We start from the raw sequence: 25,909 nt of genomic DNA on the forward strand, positions 1-25,909 counted from the left end.
TGGTCACCTTCAGCCTGCGTATGTTAACAAGCAGAGAGCAGAACTTCTGGGCTCCAGCAACACAATGTCACTGTATCCCTGAGCTGATGCAGGGGCTGCCTGGACATTCCGGCCTGGCTTTGGTTTTCTGCAGCCACCACCCACTCCACACTCTCATTCCATTAGCGCTGGGGGCCTGCCTTGGCCTCTTGCATGCTGAGAAGAAAGGACAAAGACCTCAACTCACCCCACAGCAGCCACAACTCTGGCAGTCTCCGCACAGGGTCCCCAGGAGGCCGTTGATCACCTGGATGGCGCAGAGAAGCATCTGAATGATTCCTATGACCAGCAGGATGGAGAAGAGGCTCAGGTTCCAGGGAATCACGTTGGCAGGCTCTTGGCACTTGCTCCATAAGGCTTTGTCACTCAGGTAATCCCTGCCGGGGACATGGGAGAGAAAGGAGACATCTGTAAGAAGTAAGCAATACCTGGGACTAGAAGTCACCATAGTGGTTTTTCTTTTGCAATAGTTTCCATCCAAAACATAAGCTTCATAAGAAGAATATTGCATAATAACAACACTTTTAAAAATAATACCTCACATTTTATTGAGTATAGACTATGTGCCAGACCCTGTTCTAAACATCTTACAGATATTCACTCATTTATTTCTCATAGAAACCTTATGGTTCTTTTCTTCATTTCACAAATAAAGACACTGAGGTACAGAGAGGTTAGGTGACTTGCCCCTACATCACACAGCAGCTAAGTGATAGAGTGATATTTGGGAGCTGACCAAGAGGATGGGTAAATTTAATACCTATTACGGGTCCAGGAAAATGAAGACACTCGAGGAGTAGACTCTCACTCATGTGTGTGGTCTTTATGCTACCAACTGTCATCAGAGACTTTTGACAAGTTACCTCTTAAGGCTAGCAGCCATCTGAAGCCATGAAGTACAATCGTGGCTAGAGTGAGAGGGAAGGGCTTGATTTTTTTAAGGCTTAATTCTAGCCAAATTGTGAATTTGACTCAACTATATTCTTGTTAACATGTAGGGATTCCACATGCAAGAAAGATTTAATTAATTAAAAGGAAGAAATAATCTGCTGCCTTAATACATATTTTACAAAAACCTTGAAATAGGAGAAACTGCAATACATTTATAAAATATACATATGAGGAGTCCACCGCAATATAAAGTGCACTGTTCCTTGAAGGAGAAATGCAAAGGATGCTATCTTTAGTTGAAACAAAGACGAGAGTAAAGTGGGAAATCCTGTGGGTTATTACGATTCCTTCTCACATTCTTAGAGCCACAGACCAGTCTCTTCCTCTTCCTTTGTGCATCTTCTGTCCTTCCAAGGCATCAATGGGAAACTCTCCATCTGGCTACTAAACTCACATCCGCCTTCTTGTTTTTAGGTCTTTTTGACAACCCCTGTTTCTGATGAATTCTCCAGTGCGTCAGTGCACACTTATTTTAAAGACATCCTGTGTTACGATTTTGACAAATCTTTGAAATGAAGGAAGATGCCCTGGAGTTTAACAGAGCAGAAGGAATGACGGAAGGACTGAGCATTTTGCTCTTGATGTAAAGATTAAAGGTTGTTTATAGCATCGATTCACCTTCCATTAGAGCACGGGCTCTCCTGCTCACCGGCTGTGTGACTGGGGCACTTCTCTGATGGGACTGACCTTCTCTATCAAGTCCCAGGTTATGTGAAGATTGAACGTTAATACTAGTCAAGTGCGGAGAACAGCGCGCAGCATATAGGAAGTGCTCGGTGGACGCTGGCATTGTCCTTATTTTACTTAATCAGAGCAGTGTGGTCTGAAGGAAAGGGGCTGGTATTTTGGATTCAGATGGACCTGGGTTTGAATCCAAGCATCCTCTTACTAGCTGTGTACTCCACCTACAAGTTACCCCCCAGCATCCGTTTCTTCATCTATAAAATGGGCTGAGCACAATCTCACAACTGTGAGAGTTTGCTGAGATGATAAACTCTATGTGTTGTTCTGTAAGTCCTCTTTACAGTACTGATTATTTTTAAACACTCATCTTTCTGTTCTGCATTTTTCCATGCAGTCCTTTCTATCTTTACAACTTTTAACTTGATGATTGTAAGAGTTTATAAAGAGATAATACTTTCCAGGCACATTTTAGAAAGAAAAGATCCTAAGACGAAGTAATTGGCAGTCCTGAGTCTTTCTGCCTCTGAAGTTTGTACAGCGATGGGACGACAGCACCTCCTGGTGGTGAGACTGTGAAGCGCTCACGGGGACTTGGAGCAGGGATTGGGTTTGGCTGCCTGGAGAAATCCTCTCAGGCGCACTCCTGCTGCTGCCTCACCCCTCACAAACCGCCACGGATAGCCGTTCCAGGCCCTTCTTCTACCCCTGCAGACTCAGGTTCTGAGACTCTCAGAGATCCCGACAATGAATGCTGCGTCCAACCCTCCAACCTCAGCGGGGAGGAGCCCTAATTTTTCACCGACGGGGTAGCTAATCATGTTTCTACATTCTGTGAAGCAGGGAGAGCTGAGACGGTTTAAACCCACTTAACCAGGGTTTTAAAGCATCCCGTTGCTGCGAAGGGCCTTTTCCCCAGTGCTGCAGTAATGCCATCACCATCGGGGCAGAAAGCCATGATTTCATGAAACCTACTTCTTGCCAGCAACAGAGGCAGCTGCAGGAAGGAAGAGGGGAGTCTGAAGGCTTTGCCTGGCCCACTCCGCCTGGCCAACTCAGGGGCCACCTCCTCCGGGACAGACTCCCTGATGCTCCTCTGCCCTCTGCAGGCTTTGGTACCCTTCTGTGCTTCCTGGCACTGTGCTCCCTCTGGGACGGAGGGCCCAGGGCCCTGTGCTGTCAGCGTCTGTCCATTTGTCTATCTTCTCTTTGGGACTGAACACCCACGAGGCAAAGACCATGTCCCCTCTCTCTGTCCCCAGTTCCGGCACAGGGAGAGTTCAATAAATCACAGCCCCTTTCATGGTCGGGGTCCTGCCCCTGTGCCCGGCACTCGCCAGCTGCTTTATGTCATCTTTCCCAATCCCACAAGGAGGTGCTTCTTTACTTGAACAATGCCTGGCACAGAGTCACCTTCAGGAAACATTCACCGAGTGAATGAACATACACCCATACACAGGTTAAGAAGTTAAGGCTAGTAAATGAGAGTGCCCGGATTTCATCTTAGTTCTGTCTGACTCCAAAGCCAATGCTCTGAATCATTACACAACTCTCTCCATTTGAGCAATTACATCCCTTTAGGATATTTGAAATATGATTTCTTTATGAAATTTGATTGACACACTACCTCTGTAATAGTACATCAGTCAAGGTTGACCTACACCATGGTAAAGAGATTATTCTCTTTGAACCTTCAGGTGGCTGGTTGAAAACATTGAAGTTAGATCATGAAATCATTATAAAAGCATAACATTCTAGAAGGTTCTAACGTATGATAATAAATTCCACTCACGGTAGTGAGTTACAATCATGAAAATGAAGAATGAGGCTGAATGTTTAGCAGGTATTGCTTGGCAGTCATTGTGCCACGTGCTGTAGGTACATCATGTTATTTCACTCTTGCCTGAACCTGACCGTGCTGTTACCCCATCTCACAGAGGAAGAGCTGAGAGATCACACCACTGGTGTGGGGCAGAGGTGGGAATGGACCCTAAGTCCGGTCGGGCCAAGGGCAAAGCTGGTTCTAACATCTGTGAGTGTTTCTTGCTTCCCGAAAGCTGGGAACACGTGGTCAATCCCGTCTGACCCGATGGATGTGGCTTCCAGCTCGAGGGAATGGGGCTCCTGCTAACAAGTAACATTTTAAGTGCGGATACAAATGGTCTTCACTGAAAGTCCAGGCTGACCACTGAACTGTATTCAGGCCTGCGTCTCGGTGGGACAGTGCTCCCCTCACCGCCCAACTCCTTCCTTCCCCAGGGAGCAGGGAGGGAGGCGCCGCCCGGCCTGGGCGTGCTGTGGCCCTGGCCCCCCCCCACTGCGGGACCTCCTTGGGCTTCCTCCAGCTTTCCCTCCCGCAGCTGTCCCAGGGCCCTGCAAGCTGCTTCCCTTCCAGCAGCTCAGGGTCAAGGCAGAGGTGGGCATTGTCTCAGAAAGGAAGACCTTGGATGGCGGAGGTCCTACATCAAAGAAGCCACGAGGGTGTATCCCAAAATGGCCCGGCTTTCTTTTTTCTTCTGGGATATGCTTCCTTAGTATGGTTCTCACAGAGAAAAAGTTAAGTGTCTTTGATCCTTTAATATGGTCGCCAACAAACATTTCTGTGGAAAACAGAGCTAAATTCTATGGCATTGAAAAGCTCTGGGTTTGTGCCCCACGCTGGAATCGCAGGGTCCACCTTAACAACCTCCCCCTTCCTCCTCACGCCTGATCCTGAGGATTCCGTCTCACACAGTCTCTGAGGTGTCGCCTTCTTTTGAGCTCCAATCCTCTCCCTGCAGACGCTCATGATCTCATCTGGATTATTCCTCCAACCTCCTGCTTGGCTCTCCCTTCAGCTACTGGGCCCTTCTGTCCATCCTCCGTGTCGCGGCCGTCACGGTGGTTCTCAAGCTCCCAAATGGTCGTGGCATGTCCTGCTTGACCACGACGTCCTGCCATTCCCCGATGTCCTGAATCCAGGCTGCCTCTCAGTCCCCCCTCACGTGGTGTCCCCTTCAGCTCCTCTCCCCGACCTTCGCCCTGAGCTTCGAGCCGCACAGCGTCCTGACGTCCTCCCAGCAGGTCCGGCCTGTCCGAGGTGCCTCAGCACTTGCCGCTCTCTCTGCCTGAAATGGGCTTCCCCTCCTCCTGCTCGTCCTCCAGAACCTGCCTGCGTCGCTTTCTCGGAGAAGCTCCCCTCACGGTCCTCCATTTCATCCCTTTCTGCACGGTGAGCATCTGTCCTGTGTTGTCACCCTAACCAGTCTTGTGCTCATGGGGCAGGGACCAGTCTGTCCTTCTTTGCTCCGTGTTTGGGACAGGCTTCAGCACAAAGCAGGGTACTGCCAAGTGTTTTGTTTTTGATTCTCCTTCTACTAGTTACTAGCTGTGGAGCCAGGGGCAATTTAACCTTTTTGAACTTCATTTTTCTACTCCAGGGATATGAATTCTTCTCAGATTTGTTAGAAAGATTACGTAAGATAAAGCCTGCAAAACACTCAGCCCTTAATCATTAAGAGGAGGAGGAAGAGGAGGGAGAATGGGGGGGGGGGAGGAGCAGCTGTCACTGCTGCCACCTGGTCAAGGAAGACAGTCACTGTCCTGAGTCCTCCCATTGGGCTCACACAAGCGATTCATCCTCTACTCACTGTGGAGCTGTGTACGTGCGTTAGGTTTGCAGCTGCGAGGACAACGGCTGCAATGCTGGCCCCCGGGGCTCCCACGGAGAAGGGGTCCATGCTGTAGCAAACGAGACTGGAGACAGAGGCCCCTGGGCTTTGCTAGGTGGAGTGGACGCAAAAGCAGATAGTGCGAATCAATAGAAATTGTGTTCTAGATAAAGCGCTGTGCCTTGAAGTCAGACAACGTGGACTCGAGCTTCGGCCATTAAGAAACAGGATTCTTTGGGACAAGTCACTTGTGCTCTCTGGGCCTTGCTGTCTTAGCCTGGAGGAGAGTTAACTAAGCTCACAAGCTCTTTGTGAGGACCGAATGGACAATGTAGCTGAAAGCACTTTGTTGACTGACCACACAAGCCACAGGAGGCTCGGTTATTGTCACTAGAGAGTCCAGGCGAGCCCCTGGGTCAGGGAAGGTCTGGAGCTGGCAGCAGGAGATGAGGGCAAAAAGGGATGTGAGTTGTTGTCTCAGAAAACAGGAGGCAGGATGTTGGAGAAGACGGAAAGCTGAGGAATGTGCCAGGTGGCGAGGACGCAGGGAGACCACTGCCCTGGGCCCCTCCCCCTGAGAGCGCCCCTGTGGAGCCGGGGCCTGTTTCCCACCGTGCCTGAGAGTGGACTTGCACCTTGGGTGGGAGTGAATTCTACGGTCAGGGCCTGAGGGAAAAAGCCAGGAATGGTCAAAATCACTCATCGTCTACGTCCCCTGGGAAGTGGTATCTATGATTTTGTAATTCGCCCCATGCAGGGATTTTTGATCATATGATAGTTTGAAGCCACTATGCAGATGTCTAAGTATTCAACCCTTCCTCCCCTCAGATAATTATCAAAGCCATACAGTGAACAGAGGATGGAGAATTCTGGAATGTTCCTGCTTGCCTGCAAAATTTATTCTGTTTTTATTATTAACCCTCTCTAATCTGATACCCGTTAGTGGATGGGTGAGTTGTGACGAGTAGACAAAATAACATACACAGAAGCATCCATCACAGAGAAATGTGCAGTATGTGGCTGTGATGTGAACGGAAACTTGTTCACCCAGAAGGACGAATGCAGAGAACTTTGAAAAGCAGTTTCCTGTCCTCCCCTCAAGCTGGCATTTCCTGTGCTGACCCTCAGCCCAGCAGTCACCCTACTGACCCTGGGCATTGGTCCCTCCCATTCCATTCAGGGCGTGTGTATGCCAGACCCTCACGCCAGCACACAGGCGACCGCTGTACGGCCGTGGAGGGTTACTTGGCATCTGCCATGTTTCCTTTCGCCCTCCTTCATTTGGCGCATAGATTTATTCTCCTTAAGTTCATCAAGGGTAGTATCATTCACATAAGAGAACAGATAGAAAACATGTTTAACATTGCACTGAGGCCGTTGATGGAAATAATAGGAGAAGGGTCCTTGAAAGAAGACGTAGTCTATAGCGTCACAGACGCAGCCCCAGGTGGGTGAGAGTGAGCTATCAGATGGACCTCAGGAGATGGCTCAGCCCTCTGATGTCTGAGTTCTGTGCTCTAGCAAGCAACCCCGTGGCAGTGGAGCCCCAGCAGTCCTCTGTAAGATGAGAGGCCCTTCCACAGCAAAATAAGTACCTTTGGGAATCACTGCCTGTGATGTGAAGATGTTAGAGGGCTTGTACAGGACAGGGTGGGGATGATATTTTTTGTGAACAAACCGAGACCTTGTGTTATAGCAGAACCAGTACTCTCTAAAGCCTGCTCTTAGAGTTATTTATATTTATTTCTTTATTTCTTTATGAGGAAGATTAGCCATGAGCTAACACCTGTTGCCAATCCTCCTCTTTTTTTGCTGAGGATGATTGGCCCTGGGCTAACATCCGTGCCCATCTTCCTCTACTTTGTGTGGGACGCCCGCCACAGCGTGGCTAGATGAGCAGTGTGTAGGTCTGCGCCCGGAATCCAAACCTGTGAAGCCTGGGCCGCCAAAGCGGAACACAGGAACTTAACTGCTACACCGCCGGGCCCGCCCCCAGGGGTTCTTTAGACTCTCACTATAAATTAATATATAGGGTTTGAGTTAATAAATTGGTGCCCTATAGATTTTTTAGGCATAGACCCATCATCCATGTGCAGGAGGACCCAACAACCATATTTCCTGGCCCCCTAGATGTGTCTGTCACTGTGCCAGGCAGAGGGGCTGCGACGGCGAACAACACAGAAGCGGCCCCAGCCCTCCTGGAGGTGTGAGTCCAGCACAGAACACTCTAATAGACTGTCCGCAGTGATGAAATGTCCTATGTCTGAGGTATGCAACACACTCACCAACAGCCACGTGTGGCTACTGAGCGCTTGAAATACGGCTAGCGTGACTGAGGAATTGTTAACTTATGCATTTAAATGAACTGAAGTTTAAATAGCCGCATATGGGGGTCCTGGCTACTGGATGGGACAGTGCAGTCTGGGGGCAGAAGCACGTGTAACACAAAGAGACGAAGACTTGAGGTCAGAAGCCAGGAGGCTGAGCCCTGCGTCTGCTCCCATCTAGCTGTGTGGCTTTGAGCAAGTCATACTTACACCTGCCTTGGCATGGAGTGACCACCTCCCAAGGGTGCTGCGGAGATTCAATTACAAATTGGTTAAAAAAAAAAAAGGCTCTTCATAAACTACAAAGTACCATGAAAATATCAAGTGTTATTTTAATGAGTTCTGTTAACATTAACTCTCATGGAGAACCTACAATGTTTTCGATGTCCTCTTCCATAAATTTGCTTTCTGTAAAGGCTTATTTAGTTATACACCGTTTGGGGTGTTAGTGAGAGCCTTTGAGCTCTATCAGTGAGTAGTCATCCTCGGTTTCCAGTATAAGATTTGCAACGGAAGCCACTGCTTGCTGTTTATAAGTATTATTAGTTGCTTCCTGTTGCTGCTAACGAATGTTTGTGTGCGAGTGTTGACACCACAAATCTCCTTCCCTCGGGCCAGCTGACACGCCCAATTTCAATTATTTCCCCTGGCCCCTGTCAAAGAGCAATTAGAGGTGAGACCTTATGCAACTTCATTCCACTCCACAACTCTGGCTCTGCCTCAAAGGAGCAACATGCCTGAGACTTGCAACACGAAGGCGACAGGACGTGAGCAGTGTCTCCCCTCGGGCTGCTGACGTGCCTGTGCCCCTTGGGGTGACACCTGGGCGTTGCAGGGTGTGTCTTACCCGTTGTCAAAGGGGTAGCCCCAGGTGCTGTTGTCCGTGAGACATTTAGGACCCTTGTTGATCGAGACAGCCGAGATGATAAATGAGTATCCGGCACCCAAGAATCCAACTGCAGCAAATATTGTGGAGCTGAACATCTGGAAGAGGAGAGAGACAGCCAGGTTCTTCAGTGGTCCAGAGGTCACACAGAGCACACCTAACCAGCCTGTGGTTGAGCGTGGTGACTGCAGGGAAGTTACGATGTAGGAGCCGGTCTTTATGGCAGGTGGGGCCTGCGGGGTCTCCTAGAAGGTGTTTTGGTGTCTCATGTCCCCTTCGTCACCCTCACTCCCATATCTTTTTTACCTATTCTTTGATGACTGAAGTGCTGGTTTTAGTTTGATACCTTTGAACCATGGTTTTTAACCTTGTTAAGCATAGAATCTCCTCCATAGGGCTAATATGGAAGGCCAGTCTATTATAGAATCAAAGAATCTTAGAATTGGAAGTGATCTTTTAAAAATTTTCTGGTCCAATTATCTCACAGAGGCTAAGTCACTGTGAGGTCTCAGGTGGTAGGCAGGTTCTGCTCATGAGAACGAGGAGAAGTCTAGAACTTCTCCTCATTGGTCCTGGTTACATTTCTTGAGGTAAAAAAGATTAAGTCCGACCTCTTTTCCATGTGGTAGCATCCTTTAAAATATCTGAAGATATTTTATGTCTTACATAAAAATATTTTATATTTTACATCATCTCCACTCCTTCCACCCTCTGAAAGGTTTCTCTTCTTCAGGTTACACAGCCCTAACAATTCCAGTTCTTTTACATTTTTTTTTTCCAGAGGAGGATTAGCCCTGAGCTAACGTCTGTTGCCAATCTTCCTCTTTTTTTTTTTTTTTGAGAAAGATTGGCCCTGAGCTAACATCTGTTGCCAATCTTCCTCTTTTTCTTTCTTTTCTCCCCAAAGCCCCAATACATAGTTGTATATCATAGTTGTAGAGTTGTAGCTCTTCTATGTGGGGCGCCACTTCAGTACGGCTTGATGAGCAGTGAGTAGGTCCGTGCCCAGGATCCGAACCGGCGAACCCCGGGCCGCTGAAGCAGAACACGCTACACCACTTGGCTGGCCCCAATCTTCTTCTTTTTTTGCTTGGGGAAGATTAGCCGTGAGCTAACATCCGTGCCAAGCTTCCCCCACTTCATACGTGGGTCACCACCACAGCATGGCTCACAAGTGGTGTGGGTCTGCGTCCAGGATCTGAACCCGCAAACCCAGGCCACAGAAGTGGAGCGCAATGAACTTAACCACTATGCGACGGGGCCAGCCCCTAAATATTTTTATGTGAAGAGATTAATTAGTGAAAAATAGATTGTACTAACATATTTTTTATTTTAAATTATAAAATCAAAATAGAATTATAGAATATGAAAGGCAGAAACATTCCTGGAGCCCATTCAGGCTAACTCCCTCTTACAGATGAAAAACCTGGGCCCCGAGATGCAACGTCCATTCTAAACAGTAATTAGAGAGTAGCATGGAAGCATCAATAAATTTGGAAGTAGAGGAAGTATCACCTTTATTACTTTGGTGACATGAAGGTGTAACGCAAAGCACAGGGGTTTGAAAGTCAGCAGATGCAGGCTCAGGTCTCAGCTTTGCTACTTTTCTCTCTGTCACGACTCAGCACAATGGATGTATCCTCAGAGTCTTAGTTTCCTCATCCATAAAATGGGCAGGATAAGGCCTACCTACAAGGTCTGCTGTGAAAATCAGATATGATGAACTAAGTTAAACGTCAAGGAGTCCCCTTTCCTCTTCCTGTCTTACTAACCATCCCATCACAGTAGACACTCAGGTGGCGAAGACCTGACTGTGCCTGGGCGATCGGGATCTATGGAATAATGGAGTTCCACTTTAGCCGGCATCCATTTTCATATGGTGTATAAATGTATTTTTGGTGAAACTTTCCAAGACTGAGCTCTGGCACCCCATGCCTCGCGAAGCCTTGTCTGACTTTCCACGTAGACTGACCATTCGCTACTTCTGTCCCCTGGACTGTATAAATTTCTGTCACAGCACAGTGCCTACAGCACGTGAATGCATCATGTTTTATGTCTGTCTTCCCCAACCAGAGCGCAAGCTCCTTGAAGCCGAGGACAGCGAGTTGTTTGAGGACAGTTAGGACAGAGCTCCGCCCCACCACCGTCTGCGTGGCTTTTCTTCTTCCTAGCTTACGAAAGGCGCTGGATCACTGCCTGTTGGATGTTTTCAAAGACTGAGGTTTCATCTTAATCATTATTTACATTTTTCCCGTTAATTTTTTTTTTTTTTTGTGAGGAAGATCAGCCCTGAGCTAACATCCGTGCTAATCCTTCTCTTTTTTTGCTGAGGAAGACCGGCTCTGAGCTAACATCTATTGCCAATCCTCCTCCTTTTTTTCCCCAAAGCCCCAGTAGATAGTTGTATGTCATAGTTGCACATCCTTCTAGTTGCTGTATGTGGGACGTGGCCTCAGCATGGCTGGAGAAGTGGTGCGTCGGTGCGCGCCCGGATCCGAACCTGGGCCGCCAGTAGCGGAGCGCACGCACTTAACCGCTAAGCCCCAGGGCCGGCCCTTTCCCGTTAATTTTTATGTCTAGGTTATCCCAGATCCATTTTCACCATCAAGAACATTTGTGAATATAATCTAGGTCACAAGTAAATGAAAATTTTGGTCAATTTATCGTGTTAGAACAGGCAATCTCTTTTCCAAAGGATGTCTTGTTGAATAATTTCATAAATTGCTGAATTATATAAAGTTAAATAGGTTTCATTCCTGTTGTATTTCTAAGTATCTTTGTGATATGCTAATGTGTGTGAACCACCAAGAAGGGGACATACTCTGTATGCGTGAATATTAGGAAAATTATTAGCTCTCAAATTATCCTTCAGAAGTGAGGGAATTGCCTTAGAGTTGAGTCCTTATTCCATATATTGGAAATAGGACACTTTCTCAAATACTTTATTTGAATAACCAAGTACTGTGTAGGGAAGACATTAGTCAGAAATAACTAATGTTAGACGACGAAATTGTTTAAAAGTTTTTTTCGCAACACAGATTTATTAATTATTCTAGAAAAGTTGACCTCACAATTCCTAGTTCTGGATATTATGGTTAACAAGCCTTTTAAAGGGCATTCCACAATGAGCACACGCAGTGCTTGCAGCTATGAGGATCATTAACATATATACCTGCAAGAGAAATGTTTGAATACTGTCTTTGTCTTATGTGAATTGACATTTGTGACTAAGGGTGAAATTTCCACTGACTGGATCATACATGGATACAAAAATGTCTGCCCAAACTTAAAAGGAAGAGAAGATGTGCTGTGGGAAACTTGTGATAGCTCAAAAGGTGTCTTTAGTAGCAGCAAAGACACTGAGGTCAAAGACGCATGAATACATTTAAAAATAAATGAGTGGGGAGGAGTAATATTTCAAAATCAGTATATTAAAATTATTTCATATTTTATACATGTGATTTTAAATATGCATATATATTAATGTTAGTCAAGGGCTTTTTTTGAAACTTCTTTATGGGGAAATAAGAGATTATTTTATGTTAAGTATTGCCTTATATTTGGGTATTTATGGTGATTTGCAGAGTTTTCCAATCTCAGGAGCCTATAGCTTTTTTCCATGAGTTCTTGCAAGAACACACTTTGGGAAATGCCGCTTCAGTTTAGCGAGAGCTTATCTCAGTTCCCTGTCTCTGAGCCCCCTCCACGCTGCAACCAAATTGCTGTTCAGATGGACACAGCTAGCATAACTCTAGGAAGGGCCAGCATGTTCCAGCACAGCCATGGGAAGCTTACACTCAGGCCAGTTTCTTCTGACGCTACCTCTTGTCCTTTCAGAGCGAGGCTCTGAGTGGTCTGGACACATTTGTTGACATGGGGTCCTTCGTGCTAGAGTGGGTTGTCTCAATGAAACACAGATTCTGTGAAGGAAGAGTTTCTCACGTCTTAAAACTGGTTAACAGTCTTCAAAAGCCAGAATTTCCACTAGATAAATGGTTAAATATTCTTATAGTTATATTTTTGTTAAAAAAAAAATCTCAAAAAACACGGAATACAATCATCTCACTTTCTAGCTAATAAAACTTGCTCCAAACTATGAGAGCCTTAGGTGCATTATCTTATTTAATTCTCTTAACAAACCTGTGAAGTGGGTATTATTATCTACATACCCAGACAGGAAACTGAGACTACTAGAAATTAAGATAATTTCTCTAAGTCAAACAGATAGTAAAGCGGTAGGACTGGGATCAATCTGCGGCCACTTGCTGCCAAAGCTCTTGCTCTTGTGCCTTCCTCAAGTCGCACATCTAGAAGGTGCCTGAGGAAGGTGAAGAACCGAGGTCTCCTCCCTCCCAGTCCAGGGTCCTGTACCTTCCATCTCTACCAATACACACACACACTGTGTGGATTTCAAATACACAGTGACACACACATACTGTGTGTATTTCAAATACACAGTGACATACACATACTGTATGTGTGTATTTATTTCAAATACACAGTGACACATATACTGTGTGTATTTATTTCAAATACACAGTGACACACACATACTGTGTGTATTTCAAATACACAGTGACATGGTGCCACTAGCACCAGATACTGTTATTTGCAAGTTTCCTTGTGAATGCCGTTGGTTCTCTCACAGAAATAAAACAACATATAAGGAAAAAATATCTTTTTGCTTACTTGACTTTCTTATCTTGAGTTATTATTAGTCAGGAATCATTAAACTACTGATTAAGAACATAAGAGTATCTGAAATTACTGTAAGAAAAAAGAAAGACTGCATTTTCAGGAGGGCAATTTGGAAGTCTGAGGAAACCTAGGTTCCCCCCCTTGGAGTCACTGAGGCCCCCACCGCTCTAGCCTCAGCTTCCTGTGTGAAGAGAAGAAGGGGCAGGTGGTTCTAGAAGGTCCCTTCCACTAAAACTGCCCAAGATTTCACGCTCCACTGGTTGGTAGTGAGAGGAGAAATCTGACGCGTGCCATTCCTGCTCTGTGAGCTGAGTAAAGGATTTTAGACATCACTCCCGGAACATTTTAGCAGGCAAATGTTTAAAGACACAAAAAATGAGTACAAATGCAAACATTCCTCACTTTAGGCAAGTCTGAGTAAATGAAAAACCGGGTCACATAAAATATCAATGAGATGATTTTTCCTGTTACAAAGAGCCCCCACTGTAAGCACCTCTAGATCAGCCCTGTCCAGTGGAATTGTAATGCGAGCCATATATGGAATTTAGAATTTTCTGGTAACCACCATTAAAAAAGTAAAAAACAAAAACAAGTGAGATTAATTTGAATAATATATTTTCTTTAACTCAACATATCCAAAATATCATTTCAACATATAATCAATACAAAAATTACAAATGAGATATTTTATATTCTTCTTCTTGTACTAATTCTTTGAAATCTGGTGTGTATTTTATGCACATGATACATCTTGATTTAGATTTGCCACATTCCGCAATGTGCTCAATGGCCACACGTGGATAGTGGTCACTGTATTGGACAGCATAGTCTAGAAAAGTCCATTTGAAAAATGGATTTTTGGTAGTAAAAGTTTAAAACGTGCATGGATATTGTCTGCACTGAATTCATGATTACGATTATTCTTAGGAGGGATGGAAATGTGATAGAGAAGAGGAACAGTGCCTCACTTGAATCAATGATATTCTATTTCTTTATAAAACTCTGAAGAAAAAATGACATCAGGTTACAATTTCTTAAAGCTACAGGTGGTCTGTTCTGTTTTTGCATTCAAATTTGAAATATCTCTCCTTAAAATAAATAAAACAAACACCCCAATCTGATTTTTTGTAACTTTTCCACAATGGATGAACCACATGAAGCAAAGTACACTTTATGTCACTTTGCTTTAAACAATTTCACAGTCAGAAGTTTTAAAAAATTGCCAAATTTACTACTCAGAGATATTATCAGTCTTTTTTTTTGGAGGAAGATTGGCCCTCAAATTGTTGCCAATCTTCCTCCTTTTTTCCTTTTTTCTCCCCAGAGCCCCAGTAGGTAGTTGTATGTCATAGCTGTACATGCTTCTAGTTGCTCTATGTGGGACACTGCCACAGCACGGCTTGATGAGCGGTGCGTAGGTGCGTGCCCAGGATCCAAACCGGCGAAGCCCGGGCCGCTGAAGCAGAGCGCATGATCTTAACCGCTATGCCACTGGGCCGGCCCATATCAGTCTTAAAACCAGTATGGAATAATTTTAACTTATTGGGTTTCATGATACAAAATTTTTCATGTTAAAAATTACTGAGCTCAAGTTGAATATGTTAGACAGTAGACGCTCTACCTCAGTGTTATTTCAGTAACCAGGCAGAAGGCCGGACTACCTCTGGAGGAGACACAGTAACTGGGAACAGTGCTGAACTCTGTGAGAGGAGCCGCCAGACTTGAGTAAGGAACGAGAGGCTCCCTCTGTAGTTCGTGTGCTGTGGACACGCCAGCCCTAGTCTACACGAGGAAAGAGGAGAGAGGGCGCTGCTCTGCATGGTCAAAGTCATGGGTTACCGGCAGACCGATCTGGGTCTGAGTCCTGGTTCCTCCCTGATGACCTTGGGAAGTGACCTTTCTAAGATTCCCATTTCCTCTGCTGTAAAATAAGCCTCAATCACAAGTACCCGCCTCAGGGAGATCATAATACATGAGAGAGCCTACTCAATAGGCAACAGGGATTCAAAGGTACACATCTCTAGAAAATTGATGACCCCAGGTGGGGTAGGCTGTGAGATAATGCCCAGCACCTCATTGATAGGACACCTAGAAATCTCTTTTGCCTGTTTCCAAGTTTTAGAGAATTTCCCATGACATTAACAGGCACTTGATAAATGTCATTATTATATTGCAATATTTTAGTTGTCATATCCTCACACGCTCTTACTTTCCATGCACACAGGAAGCATAACTGGGCAGAAAAATATGAGTAAGCAGAGGAACTCCCTCACGCTTGCTAGCACACGTGTCCTGTTCACACTGCTAAAGAAACGTGTGTTATGTGCATGCTGCAGACGCTTCCCTTGAAATGGAAGATAGTGCTGCCTGTGATCCGAGGCCCTCTGATCCACTGTTTGTCAACTTGAAGACCTCCTCTCTGTTGCCCTTTGGAGGCAGACAACGTGGGTTGGGACCCCAGCTCTGCCGCTGTCTGAGGTGTGTCCTCAGCAGGTGTGTATTAACGTCCCCTCATAAGCTGGAGGAGGCACTGGGGGCTGGGAAGGCAGGAAAAGCAGGTGGTTTGGGGGCAGGGTTTTCAGAGATTTGGGTAGTAGCAGCATGTTGGGAAACGTCTCTGGTGGGCATGAAGGGTCGTCCTCAGCAGGTATTCTAGGAGACATATGGAGATTATCTGAAGTGTTTTTTCCCTTAAAACGTTAACGTCTTGTACTTTCTGTCTGGGGTGGTGGGGGATGTGGTGGTCAGAAGCTTAACTTGCGTGCGCCTCAGTTTCCTTATTTATAAAACAGGGAGTTTAATGCCTGACTCAAAGGGGTATTGAGAGAATTGAGCCTGAGGAAGTAGGGAGTCAGCCGAAACCCCTCCTGAGTGTTCATGCACTTCATTCATCCAACGAGCACTTATCGAGGACCACGTGTCCTCAGTACCCCAGGCATTCGGTTCTCCTCGCCCCCTCCCTGCACGCTAATGCTTGCAACATCTTCCCCCGTCTCCTCAGTGCCCTTATGAAAGGTAGCAACTGCCACGATCCATTTTTCAGCAGAGGATTTTGAAGCATAATCAACATTTAGTGAAGATATGGGGCTCCATACTTTATTTCTTCTTTCAAGAGAATCTATTATTTCAAAAGAACTGTCTTTCTTAAATGTCGCTCAAACTTGCTGTCATTCCAAGGAACGCAGAGTTAAATGTCGGAGAGTCCCTGCCTTCCGCCTCTGAAGTGCTCCCTGCAGAAGAGCTCACACCGTAGGCGTCCCTAGGGGGCACTGGTGAGCCAGGCACAGGAGGAAGTGCTGACTACAAGGAATCGACTAATTTATGACCCGACCAACATCTTCCTTCTAAACAGGTCTGTCAACCATCTGGCCCTGCCTGTGGATGCGGTGGGCCTTTATCTACCTGATCTGCTGTAAGGATGCTGAAATGCCTGGCTGCCCTCCGTATGTCCTTTATCAATCTGCCTTCAGTCTCATTATTAAAGACACTCCTTTGAGTCAAGTTCAACATCTTCAAAAGGCTCTTACTGAAGCACATTCTTAACAGGAATGAGTTGATAAAATTAATTTGCTGTGCTGTTGGACCCTGAGAGATCAATGTTTTTTAAAGGATTAGAGGGCAGGAAACCCTGACCAGCCACGGACAAGCTGCCAGGGGTCCACTGAGAACCTCCCGTATGGGAGGAAGAGGTTGAGACCTTAAGACAAACCCAGGTAAGGGCTTTCAAAGCCCATCTTGGAAGTCACCTTCCTCTTGCAGTTTTTGCCCCAGGGTTCATTTTTCTTAGCTCTTGTTTAGCTTAATTTACTTAAGAGAGTGCAGACCCCTGGGGCTGGGCTTCAGTGTGCTCTGCCTCAGAGGGGAGCTTACTGCCATCTTCTAGTTTCACCATGAAGCTGTCAATCAGGTGATCTCAAGATTTTTCCAGCTCACTGTCGTGCTATATTTCTACAGCCACCACATCCTCTTCTCCTATTGATTCTTGTGTCCTGATTTTACTGCCCAAGGAAAGGGAAGAGAGTGATGTAGCTGCCTTCTGGGGAATATTCCAGAAAGACACAGCAAAGAAGAAAGGAGAGAGCGTGGCCAGGAAACAAGTGATAGAGAGCAAGGCCCTGAAGTAGGCAGCAGAAGTTAGCACACCAGCTTGGCCTAGTCTGTATCTGTCTCACAGGCCCGGCTACCCAGCAGGATTTCTTAATGTGCCACAGAAGCCCAGTGTCCTTTAAACACCTGGAGGGGAACCCTGTGAGCATCTGGAAAAATAATTTAAATCTTCAGCATTATAGTACCCATCAAATCATGCTCTTTCTTTTCCTTTTTCTGACAAAATGTTTGTAAATACTTTTCTTTAAAAAATGACTAATGCTTTGTGCTCCAGATCTTCAGAACAGTAAGGAAAAATGGCTCTAGAGCAGAGGCATGAGCTCAGCGGCCCCCAGGGGCAGCGACCCTACAGGAAGAGCTCAGCCATGCCCAGCACAGCCACTGTGTGACAAAATACAGGCCTGGGAGTGACAGGTTAATTTTTAATTTTTTGAAAAAGAAGTAAGAGATCTAGATACTTTTTGTGAAATCTCTCCATTTTTAATAGTTGGCAGGTGATTAAAAAACAAACAAACCAGACACGAGCAATCCTCTGCTGTCTACCTGGAGTGTGGTCACCCGTGGTCCAGGGCCGCTGTCGCTGGTTGCCTTGGTTTAAAGTCTGGCGTGGCTGGTCCTCTGGCGGGCACTGCCCTTCTGGAGGGTCAGCCAGTTGTTTGGAGGACTCCTCTTCAACTCACGCCAAGAGCAGACCCCACCTGTGGGTTAGGGAGCCCGGATGGACAATCGGAATGGGCAGACCAAATGTTTCAGGTCCTGTTGACTCAACTGTGCTGGTAAAAACATGACTTTTCTGGGGCCGGCTCGGTGGCACAGTGGTTAAGTGCGTGCGCATCCTTCGGCGGCTCGGGGTTTGCACACTTGGACCCCGGGCATGGACTGATGCATCGCTTGTCAAGCCATGATGTGGCAGTGTCCCATATAAAGTAGAGGCAGATGGGCACGGATGTTAGCTCAGGGCCAATCTTCCTCAGCAAAAAGAGGAGGATTGGCATCAGATGTTAGCTCAGGGCTAATCTTCCCCACAAAAAAAGAAAGATTTTTCTGACTTCCTCTCTGACTTCACTTAAATCTAATTAAGAAACAAGTTTTGCACAATACTTTGAGTATTAATTCACTTTTCACTGTGGTTATATATAAACCTAAAAACAAAAAATAAACAAAACCTTTGTTTTACACATGCTAATCTTCTGCCTTCTACTCAGCACCAGGGAATGAGGTTAGATTTCTAAGCAATGACTCTTTTTTTCTTTTCATCCAATTTCCTTAATTGCTAATTTTTTTCAAATTTCATCTCCAACTAATGCCCTGAAAGTCTACAAGGTGTAACGGAATTACACTTCAAGGGGAAAATGAGTTCTAATGTCTCCCTTTCCTTTATAAGCAATTATATAAAAGTATCGTATTAGATATGGCATATGTTACATAATTATATCAGATTAATTGTAGTTAATTTTCTTTGTAAATGATGATTTTAAATGTTACAATAATAATCATCAATGTTTCCTTGGGAGTCAGGATGGTGTTAAGAAGGTGAGAACATTCTCTTTGAATGATCTTTGAATTCCACATGGAAAACTGTAACCTTATGCACAGTGCCCAGCGTCAGCCCTTCATATGTACTCAAGGAATATTTTTTGATTTGATAAATGAGCAAATAACGATGAGAAAAATGTTATAAATGATTGTGTTTCCGAACGGATAGCTACACCTTTCCCTTAAAGAAGTCAAGGTAAGTGTGTCCAGTTTGTTATCGGAGTTCGTGAGTCTCTTAGATGGACAATCGGACCTTGGAGATGAGAGCAGAAGCTGGCCTTACTCATCATCCAGCCAGAATTTCAGTTCTATCTTCTTCATTTTTGCCATATTAACGTATCTGGACTCTTAATATTTTTCTTTAAGTAAACTCTCTATTTTATTCATTTATATCACCCATATGCATGAAAAACCAGAATTATTAGCAAACACAACCACAACATGATTGACTTTTTTGTTAATGTCACTCGCGTTCCTGGAGCCCGAGACTCTTTCCTCCTTTGTTAGAAAAGGAGATTATGAAGCATTAGACGTAGTAAAGACTTATTTCCATCAAAATAAGATTTTCTTTCTTGATAGAATCAAAAAGATTGAAGGGTAATTGAAAAGGGAATAACTTTCTATGTCATTGAAAGGGACAGCCCATCTGTGTGCCAGCAGAGCTTGTCCTAAGCTCGGGAAAATCGGGTCTGGTCCAACTTCCTCATTTTACAGATGAGAGAAGGGAGGCGAGAGCAGCACAGGGACACGCAGTCGCGGAAAGGGGACCCGCCGCTGTGTCCCGGCAGTCCTCCCACTCCGCCCTGGAATGCTGGTGCCCTGTCTCTCTGGCTCGCCCACGAGAAGGATGGAACATGAAAAAGAAAGGAAACAGAAGCCCTGAGGCAAATTCTGGGGCGGCGTGGAGAAGTGCTGGACCTCTGAGGCCGAGACCCTGGCAGTGGTTGCAGGGGGAGCTGAGGGGAGTACTGGTGAGAGGAGGTTCCCATCTGCTGTCCTGTCCCAACCCCCCTTTACAGGTGAGGCACTGCAGAGCCAGAGAAAGGACAGCACTCGCCTGGAGCCTCAGGGACTCTCAGCAGAGGGAGAGGTACCGCCCGCCTCAGCCCTCCAAGCCTGCATTCTACATATGGCGTCACTCCAGTTTTGCAGCTTTGACATCCTGCCTGTTTGTAAAATCTAGAATGCTACTCACACCCTGCAAATTTCAGGGCTATGCTGTTTTAAAATTGTGTTATATTGTTACTTCGCACCAGCAAGAATCCCATCCTTGTGCCTGCACCTGCTGCTCCCAGAGTCCTGCCTCGGGTTAGCAACTCATCCCCACCCGCAGATGCCAGCACAAGGAGACAGTGCACCCTGGAGGTGTTCTGGTGGCTGCCCCCTCCCCCCAGGTGACTCACCGCGCATCGCTTCCCGCAGCTCTGGTTGCCACAGCACCCACAGCAGTCGTTGTTCTTCAGGCCCAAGAACACCACCACAGGGAGGATCATCTACCGGCAAGAGAAGCACCTCAGGGTGGGCCTGGGCTGTGAGAGGAGCCACATCCGCGATGTGGGATGTGGTGGCCAGTGGGCATGGCAAGGACAGAGCAGGGCTGGTGGGTCGATGAGGGTTAGTGAGTACTTAGGTGCTATTAGCTTCAGTGAGGCAAGATTTCAAGCCCTGACACCCTAAGTTTCCATTTAGATGGTGGGTTAGGACACGGAAAAGAAAGTTGTCCTCAACTGTCGTGAAAAGTGAGTCTCTCTCTCTCTTAACATGAGGTGCCCACACTCTTTTGGAAACGGGTAAAGAACTCATTAGTGCCCGAGTGGAGGGATCCACTGACACCTGCTCTGTGGGTGGTCTTCAGTCAATCAATTTGCTAGAAAGTGTGGGTCTGCCCCCACCAGCCAGCACTGTGATATAGAATAAAGAAATCACGTGGCCCTCAGTTTGGTTCGTGGAATTGAACTGACCCCTGAGAACCTCCAGCCCAAGCTTGGGGATTTGTTACTTAGTAAATTTAGTGGACGTGTCGTGTCGGGTCCTAATAGAGAAGGGGAAGAATTAAGGCACTGACTTCATATCACGCAATGCTTAGGCTTTTGTTAGCAACTAGATACCTTCCCTGTCAATGAATACTTGATCTTAAAAGGATGGGATGAAAATCTCCTTCAGAGGGATTTCAAGGTTTCCCTACTCACCAAGACCCCGCTTCCTAATATTCCTCCGAAAAACCAGACCTCATCCGAAAGATTGTCGTTGTCGTCTATCACTCTTCCTCCAGGGAAAAAGAGCAGGACGTTAGCCAGGAAGCCAAACACGGTGAAGGGAATGAGGGTGCCCCCCAGGCACTTGGCACAGCTCCCAGTGCACATGCTGCCAAGGGCAGGACCGAGCTGCGATCAAAGGCCTCACTGCCTCCTTCACGGGTCTCTGCTAAGAGTGTCCTGGTGATTGTCCCCAATTCTATCCGTATGTTGGAGGTGAGAAGCCAATCAGCCTGTGAACTGTGTCCTTGGAGCTGTTTCTGCTTTTCAGATATAGCAGAACCTCGATGACGATGGACATTTATACATTCTCCCTGAGCTGAAGTCCTCTTTTTTTTTTTGCACCCCCATAAATGAGATTATGTTCAGAGCAATCACTTTGCCATGGAGACCAATAACCTCTGTTAATCATCCACCAGCACAGACAAGACATACACATTGCTGCAATAGAGCACAGAGCTGGAACAAACAGCATTTGGAACTCCTGCACCTTCCATCTGACAGTGCCCCTGCCCAGACAAAGAAACATTTTCCCCAGGCTCCTTGTAAATCACTGTATAACTGAGTTACATCCCAGCTAAAATCATGTCTCCCAAGTACTTAATGGTCTACAGCGTGTCTGTCTTTTCTGCTGACAGCCTGGAATGCAAAAGAGTTATCTAAAAGAGCTTCTGTTTTCCTTAATATGAAAATAACAATTTGATAGTCTGTTTGGATATCACTGAGCTTGGGCCTACAGGAATTTTTTTCAAGGATAAAATCAGAATAACTATTCGTTTTATTGCCTGATTGGTATATTTCTGTGCGTGTGACTCCATTAAGTCTATCCTCTCCTTCCTTATGTGGTGTGATGGAATTAGCAAAAGCAGTGTTCCCAATCTGCTTGTTCAGCTACATCTTCCACGCAGGAATAAAAACCTCCACCTTGATAAAGGGTCAGAGGAAAGAAGGCTGGTGCGGGGTAGAGGCAGGAAAGGGTGCTGCTGAGTCTCCTGGAGGCAGAGCTGACAGAGTCAGAGGAGCGGTGAGGGTGCAGGAGGCAGGGAGAGGACCTCTATTGGACGTGTTGCCAACTGCCAGGGCATGATTCGGGTACTAATTTGCTTTGTGTCACTTAAGAAGGTTTCTGCCATGCCTAGACCAACCTCTACATTACGCAATGACCCTGCTTGGTGCTGGTGTTGATGTACAGCTGAAGACTATGGGGTGGAGCAGGAAGCCTGCTAATTCTTCATTGAGAGTCAAGAGGTTAGAATTAAGAACAATAGGTAGAATTTCATAGGGAGTCGAATTTTAGCTAAATAAAAAGCAAGTAACATCATTATCGTGGTGAGACCTGTCCTACCATCGAGTTGGCCATCTGCTCCCAGGGAAGCAGTGGGCTGCATTGTGCCAAAACTCAGGGACCCTGGGCCAGGGAAGCTGTGGACAGGATTCTGGAGAAGTCAGATTAAATGGGTGCTGAGTTTCCTTCTAAAGATTCTAGGAAATGTGTACTGGCTGCTTTATAAAGCTTCTTTCCGAGATCTCAGGGTTGGGGTGAGAAGAAAAATAGCCAATGTTAATTGAGCATGCATAATATAGTAAGCACAAAAGAGCCTTCTAAATGCTCCCCACGCTTCTGTGAAGAAGGTATCAGGCCCCCTCTACAGGTGAAGACACTACAGCTCAGAGAGGTTAAGTACATTTTGCAAGGTCATTCCAGCATAATAAAGGGAGCAGCTAAGATTTTAAATCAAGACTGTGTTACCAAAACCTGGGCTAGGGTCTCCCTAATAGATTTTCCCTTTTAGAAATTAAAAAAATTATCTTTTCAATATAAATAATAGAATGGCGCTATGTGTGAAGTATATGGATACAGCGGGGCATACTTCTTTCTGAGCAACGACAAACAATTGTGCTTTTCTTCCTTATTACAAAATAATAGAGACTTTTTTTTTTTTGTAGAAAAGTCAGATAGACAGCAGAAGGAAGAAAAGGAAAACCGTGTGTTCCCCCCACGAGCAGATAAGGACTATCATCACTTTGCTGGCAACACTCCAAGCAGGTGCAAATGAGGTTTATTTATAACCCATGAGCTTGGACAGGGAGTCTGTGCCATGGTTCAGGGATATGAAGGTTGAGGTGATCAGAGTAGATGCCCCCCTGGAGTGAGGCAGCTTCCTTTTTATCTTTCTCCAGGTCCTTTTGCCCCTAGAAGTTACCACCATGGTATCAGAATAACACTGGTCAACACAGCCCTGCTGTCCTCGACCTTTCAGACTGACGGCTGGATTTGCCAACCTATGCTATCGGAGTGAATAGGCGGAAGTAAAGGATACTGTGGACCACACTTCAGTTTTCCTCCAGGACTTTTAAGAAGATGTGGTACATGAGTAATGGTGAGGGAGAGGCCTGGGGTCATTTATTTCCTGTGTGGAGAAGGGGAAACATGGACAGACAGTCACCCTTCTGGAATGCCCTGACCACCTGAGCTTCAGTCACTTCGAGGGTGACTAACTCGTTTATCGTTCAACTATTAACTGCGCCTCAGACCTTCAAGCAGGAAGTGGAACACCTAATCTGGAGACAAGGGCTGGTGGCGGAGGGAGGCTTGGTGAAATTCACCCTCAGGAAGGGGTGGGGTCACCAACAGACTGCTTGAGACTCTAGAGAACCTTCTGTGAGATTCTGGAACTTGTTCTAGTGACGGCCAGGCTTGATGGTCTGCTGCTCGCTCTCAGTTCAGCAGTGAAGCCCTTAAACCAAACGGGCTAGAGCTCTCTTCTCAGAGACAGCAGGAGGAGGTGCTGAGGCTGAGCCCCACCTTGGATCCTGTCCTGTACGAAGAAGACCTCAGAAGCGAGAGCAGATGGCAGCTCTGGAAGGGACAGAAAGACAAGGATCCCCTCGAGAAGAACAAAGGAAGAATGCAAACGTGATGGCTGTCCTCCTGGACCGCACCATCTTGGAGGTGTGACCGCAGGGGAAGAAGCAGCAGGAAGTCCGGGGCTCCTCCCTGCAATGCAGACACTTCATTCCCGAGCCATCAGCACACGCGGAGGAGATGTTTTCCAGGTGACTCTGATCACCTGCTGGGGCGTGCACAGTACTTGAGTGAAGCTTACTACTGTTTCTCAGCCTGCCAAACTTCTTTGCCCTGCAATGGATGAAGAATCAGCAATTCAGTGCAATGCAATGCAATGAACAAGTGTGTCTGAAGCACCCCCAATGTGTCCACCAATGTGCCAACTGCTGTCCTAGTGAGCAAAAATAAATCTGACTTACTTTCTCCCCAGTGGTACTACAACCTCTGACTTGTGACAGGAGACAAGGGAAACCATGCGCACAGGTTAAATGAGCTGACTGCTCCTTAGCAGAAGAACTAGGATCACTCTCATGTTTATCCAGAACATCAGGGAGAAGATGAGGGGCCTTGTCACAGATTCAGGTGTTAGTAAGTTCAGGTCCCCATCTTTGCTTGCCCAGAAAAGCTGTCTAAAAGTGATTTCCAAAAGGAAGAAAAAATAATAGAAAATATCAGTGGGCATTTCATGTAACAAGAATAAGAGCCATTCTTTGAAACTTTTGTAATGTGTCGTATGTAGATACTGGGTAATAACGCAACAGCTTTGTTTACTATAGGTCTGCAATAAAAAATAAAGCTCAAAAGCATTTAGTGAGAGTTAGTGTTCTTTATAAGGTGCAAATCTGATCTTTTATGCTCTTGCTGAAAGCCCTCAGGAGGCTCCCACGGCCCTCAGATCTTAAACTCAACACTTTTTGATTTGCCAATCAAGTGGACCATCTTCCTGCTTCCTTCTCTGCCCCACTTCCCTCTTCCAGGCCCCAGGACTCAGCTCAGTGGTCGTGAGACAGAACAGGGACGAGATTCTGCCCCTCAGCCTTAACCACCAGGTCTGGCACCTCCCAGTCCAGCTATTTCTGAAGTCAAGATAAGAACCTTCCAAGCACAAAACTTCCCCCAGGCAGTTGACCCCGACTCCCGCATGCACACAAAGACTCAAGATGACGCTATACGACCCCCGATGCACAGAAAGCCTCGAGATGACCCTACACGACCTTCCTGGGGCCGTGGGAGTGAGCAACACCGCCAACACTGCCTACCGGCCAGGTGCAAGGACTACAACCCCGATGGGGCGTGCGGAGACGACACCCCCAGGAAGAGGGAGGCAGAAAGCCTCTGGAGGAGAAGCATGAAACCAGTCCACTCCCATCACCCCATAAAAGACTCAGGACGGCTCCCTTCCGCCAACCAGCCAGAGAGCCTCTTCTCCTGTGCTGTCTCCCTTGTGCTCGAGCATAAGCCCCAGTAAAACCGTGTCTGAGCCTTTGTTTGGGCCTCTTGTCAATTTCTAGTACGCAGAGAGCCTAAGACCCTAGGGTTGGTATCAGTCACTCCTTCCAAGAAATCGTGTTTTACAAGAAAAGTTTTCTCAGTCAAGATATGTTTGTGAAAATCTGGATAATACAAAGTTAAATAGACTTCTGAAAGATAAAACTTTTTAGGGCTTTTAATTTACCAGTGCTCTTGTGATTATCGAAGGAAAGTGAGCAACTACAGAGTCCAGTATTTCCCAAACTTCCGTGTCCACACAACTCTGTTATAGCTCATCTTTGAGGACTAGGGTTCCCTAGCACACTCTTTGGGAAACTTGGAGCCTGCTGATTTCTCAAGCGCTTGTGAGGGAATGGGTGATGGCAGAGAGAAGATGAGTGGTCATTTGAGGCAAAGGAAATGTAACAAGAGTGAAGTCTGAAGATGGGCTGAAGCATGAT

The 25,909-nt window shown here is 46.2% G+C and overlaps 1 protein-coding gene across 1 annotated transcript; it reads right to left on the reverse strand.

Moving 5' to 3' along the window:
- Window positions 1–217: 217 nt before the first annotated feature.
- TM4SF4 (transmembrane 4 L six family member 4) lies at window positions 218–21,238 on the reverse strand. Its single transcript, XM_004419261.3, has 4 exons — window positions 21,065–21,238; window positions 20,279–20,368; window positions 8,496–8,632; window positions 218–416 (listed from the first exon to the last, which is right to left on the reverse strand). The coding sequence occupies exons 1-4, from the start codon at window positions 21,236–21,238 to the stop codon at window positions 218–220; spliced, it is 600 nt and encodes a 199-aa protein (XP_004419318.3).
- Between the last annotated feature and the right edge of the window lie 4,671 nt (window positions 21,239–25,909).

Source organism: Ceratotherium simum, chromosome 5 (assembly GCF_057802395.1).
Source record: "Ceratotherium simum simum isolate JZ-2026a chromosome 5, ASM5780239v1, whole genome shotgun sequence".
Lineage (NCBI taxonomy): Eukaryota > Metazoa > Chordata > Mammalia > Perissodactyla > Rhinocerotidae > Ceratotherium > Ceratotherium simum.